This window comes from Lolium perenne, chromosome 6 (assembly GCF_019359855.2).
Source record: "Lolium perenne isolate Kyuss_39 chromosome 6, Kyuss_2.0, whole genome shotgun sequence".
In the NCBI taxonomy this organism is placed as follows: Eukaryota; Viridiplantae; Streptophyta; class Magnoliopsida; order Poales; family Poaceae; genus Lolium; species Lolium perenne.
The window spans coordinates 191,475,708-191,480,133 of record NC_067249.2 but is presented as its reverse complement, the minus strand read 5'-3'; the positions used below and the strand labels follow the sequence as shown (position 1 = coordinate 191,480,133).

Genomic DNA, 4,426 nt, shown 5'->3' with positions numbered 1-4,426 from the left:
TTGCTCAAAGTGTTGATTAATATTAGTACCTCCGTTCCGAAATATAAGCCATTTTAGAATAGAGGTAATAGTAACAGCCTAAACCAAGCTTTTATGTGACAAAACTGGATAGCCCCGGCAACTGTTGCATTCAGTCAACTGGGTTTTTGTGTTCTGAATGAACATTTTTCCGGTAAGATTACTCACTAGACGTCCTAACAATAGTTGAAGGCCATACATCTTACTGAGCCATGACTTATGTGCAGCTCTGATTTCGTTGCGACTCCACATGTTTCTTATACATATGTACAATATCAGTAACAAAGATCGGATATATCAAGCTATATTCCCTAACAGATATGTAGTCAGGTACAATAACTTGCACCTAATTTTGAGATATTTACTCCTAATTTTTCAGATCAATAACTTACTCTTCATAGTTTTGATTAATTAGTAACTTCTTATGTCTACATTCGATGTGACAAAACTGGATACATCCTAGTTGCATTCAGTCAACTCGGCTTTACTGCTACGAATGAACATTTGAGCAGTAAGATAACCCACTAGACGTTATAACAAATGATATCCTAAGAAATTGAAAGAGTAAAATAGCACTAAAACACCATTATGACAATACTATTAGCACAAGAAGCTATTGCTAGATCATTATCAGTATAAGATAAGCTGAACAAAAATGGCTACATGGATCAAGCTACAGAAATACAACAAAACAGTCTGCTCTAGTCTGGAACCTGCCTAGGCAAAAATGATGCCATACTCCTTAATGGTGTCGATGACAATCCCGAGCTTCCCCTCGATCCTCTCGTTCTTCCTGGGCTCGTAGGCCATGGCGAAGACGTCGGCGTCCATGGACCTCTCGGCTATGAGACGGCCGATGGTCCTGCAGGCGTTGTCGTCGATGAGGGAGGGCAGCGTGGTCCTGAGGTCCTTGGCGTTGGTGGTGGCGACGGCGATGACCTTGCTGGTGCCCCTGTGCATGACCTTGGCGTGCACGAAGCGCTTGGAGAAGAAGACGTTGAGCAGGAACGGGCGCATGTACATGTCCGTGCGCTGCTTCCACGACTTGCGGTTCGGGCTCTTGTCCAGCTCGCCCCGCGACCGCCGCGTCCACGCCGCGCGCACCACGAAGGACCGCCGGTTGGCCGCGGGTGGCGGCGAGAGCGCGAGGCGCGGTGAAAGGGGGGCGCGGTGCTGGGTGATGGAGGCGGACCACGAGAGGGACGACGGCCGGAGAAAGGAGGGAGGGGAGTGGCGCGTGGGGAGGGCGCCCGTGGTGGGGTAAACGGCCGCCATGGGAGCGTTTGGAGAGCAGACTGGAGGAATTGGGGATTTTGCCGGAGGCTGCCTTATCCAGTAGTCTCGGAAGTCCAAATGCTCGGGGAATTTTGCACATTTTTACCAGCCCCGGAAAATTTCGTGGTGACATGATAATGCTTGAGAGTTTTTTTGAAAGAAATGGTTACATCGTTTATAAGATTGTTCAGAAGAAAGAAAAAAACTAGGAGGCTCATCATCCCAATTACATGAATATGCTTATTTAAAACACTATATACTCCCTCCGTCTTCAAATAAAGTGTACATCTAAGCCTAAACTTTATCCATAAAAGAGTGTACTTCTATTTTCCCCATGTACTTTAATTGCTTCTCTCTCATCGCACGGTAATCAAACTCAATAATATTAATCACATATTCTTCTTGTTTTCTAGTACATGCACTTAGCTTATTAGAGGTCAAAAAATTAAAGAGGAGAGATGCATGTTCCCAATGTATTTTTTTACTTCACTTCATAATTTGCCTTGAAAAACCCGCATGTACACTTATTTGTGGACGGAGAGAGTACTTAGCTAACTCATGAGCCACTTTGTTTGTAGTCTCTGATACATTCCTATCTAGACAAAAGTAAGACATCTATTTTTAGACGAAGGAAGTAGATAATTTCGCACCAGAGTTAAAACACCATGATTTGTAGTTTTGCATCTTTCCTATTTTGTAAGTACCAAACCAATGGTGATTGGTTACGCTTATTTTAACTTTTGAATATTGACTTATATAAGTCATATAAGCACAAACATACTTGCTTCGTGATTTTTTTAAGCGGATGCAAAAGTTTTATCCTAATTATTATGTAAGAAAAAGATAATTACCCAGTTAATTAAGAACAAAGTGAAAACCATTGCAACAAAACAACATGCAAACTACTCCCAAAGCAAGCGACTTCCCAACCGCTAAGCCACACCAACCAATTCTCCTGACCTGCTACAACTACAGCTGCAAACTATCAACACCTTGATAACCACATGAGAATAAAGCTCTTGGACCCGAAAGAAGAGAACTATCCATCAAACAACTATGCCTTGAGGCGCCAATCTTTTTGCTCTTGAGAGATACTCATTCACCTTTTTGATTTTGCCCATTGCAGGCTTCTTCGATAGGATGCTAGTAATCTCCTTGTCGAATTCAGGGTAAGCCGCCTCTAAATTAACCAGTAGGTAGCAAAGCTCTTTTGCAAAGAGCGTCTCAGAGGTAGGTGTCAAAGCACCCGTCTCATTAACCTTATCACTACAGTCAACAAAGTCAAGAGGCTGGTCAAGATCCACCGGCAACGACACGGATGCCACCGTCGAGGACCCAAGCGAGACCACATGCATATGCGATAGAGGAGGAGAGGGCGAGGGATCCCCACACAGCTCTTGAAGCTCAAGTCTTTGGCTTATGCCATTATACAACAACAACTTTTTTTGAGGTAAAAACACATATATTATATTTGAGCAGTAGGCCGCCTCATTAAAAACCTTCCAGTCTCCTTAGGTACCATGGTAGGGAAAAGAGTACGTAAGAAACCTGCTGCTCCGAAGTTACACAGTGTTCGTACATTCTAGGGTGATCAGCTCCCGAACGCAGTCCGGGGCTGAGTCACGGATACAATATGAGGTCCCTGATTTTCCTAACCGTGCTAAGGCATGCGCCACTCCGTTGCATCCCCGATCCACCTTTGATATGGTGATGTCTCTGAAAATCTTCAGAAGTTCCCGGGCTTCCAAAATCAACGCCCAACTAGCAGATCTCTCCTCTGTCTCATTTGTTATTGCATGTACTACCCTTAGACAGTCAGACCCCAGGGAAGCCGGCCAGCGCTGAAGTGAGATCAAAAGACGTAGGCCTTCCAAGCACGCGATGACCTCGGCCTCCTCTACGCTTGCACACGCTGGCAGGAACTTCCATTCCATCATGATTGGGTGGCCTCGATGGTCTCGTACCGCAATGCCAATTCCCGCTTCTTTGCTTGTTGGGTTCCATCCTGCATCGACATTCGCCTTCAGCTCGCCTTCTGTCGGGGCCAACCACCTCGGCTTATCTGGTTTACCCTCAATAATGTGACGGTCCAGAATAATCGGGGTTTTACCTTTCATATCCCAACTCCTCCCTGATGCCGATGCATATGACTCCAAATAGCTATAGAGATATGGTACCGATGCGGATACTCTTGCTTTGCCGTCGCCATGGACAACATTGTTATGATGATGCCAAACTCGCCATAACAGGAGGAGAATCATTGCTCTCATCTTTTCTGGTACATTACTGATTAGCTAAAATATCCATTCATGCCCATCAAAACTAAACGCCTCTTCAGTAGGCAGATCCCAATATTCTCGCAGTTCATATCTCAAAGCTCTTGCCATTGTACACCGCACAAGAGCATGGTGTGTTTCTTCTATATCTGCTCCACAAATAACACATATATGATCTACTGAGTTAATAGGGTGGTGTAGTGCAGACCGTACCGCTAGTGTCGACGACGCAACCTTCCAGGCAAAAACATGAATTTTATTAGGAACCTTGGTTTTCCAAATTAAATCCCAGATATTTCTGTCTCCCTCAGGTTCCATGCTCGACTGTCCTCTACTCAGTTCATTCAAACGAGGCTGCAGTCCAAGACGGTATGCAGATTTTACCGAGACTAGTCCGTTACTTTCAGGGAACCAAGCCACAAATCGTCACACTGTACTGGGGGAAGCTTGATTACTAAAATGGCATCTGCATCTATGGATAAACAACATTCCCGAACTAAACCCTCATTCCATGTCCTTGTAATTGGATCAATAAGTTCTGATACCCAACGACATCTCGAATTTCCTCTCCTCCCGAAAGTCTTAAGTGCATCTGAGCGAGGGATACAATTATCGCGAAATATTTTGACACTTGTTCCTGAGCCTATCCTCCAAATAGCACCTTTCTTAAGTAGCTCCAAACCATGCACTACTCCTTCCCAGGTAGGAGACACATTCTGTATAAATGCCCGTGTCCAAAAGATGTGCTGATGGGTAATACCTTGCTTTATGGAAACGTGCACACGGGCTATTCAGGAATGGGATTAACCTCCAAGCCTGACGTGCCAACAAATCCTGGTTGAAATTTTTTAAATCCC

At 44.7% G+C, this 4,426-nt stretch overlaps 1 protein-coding gene across 1 annotated transcript; it reads right to left on the bottom strand.

Moving 5' to 3' along the window:
• Nucleotides 1–588: 588 nt before the first annotated feature.
• Nucleotides 589–1,340, bottom strand: LOC127306617 (uncharacterized). Its single transcript, XM_051337283.2, has one exon. It carries the CDS (start codon nt 1,291–1,293, stop codon nt 736–738), a length of 558 nt encoding a protein of 185 aa, XP_051193243.1. The 5' UTR covers nt 1,294–1,340; the 3' UTR covers nt 589–735.
• Between the last annotated feature and the right edge of the window lie 3,086 nt (nt 1,341–4,426).

Excerpts from the sequence above, each read along its gene's own strand:
- LOC127306617 (XM_051337283.2), bottom strand. The coding sequence starts at position 1,293 with ATGGCGGCCGTTTACCCCACCACGGGCGCCCTCCCCACGCGCCACTCC.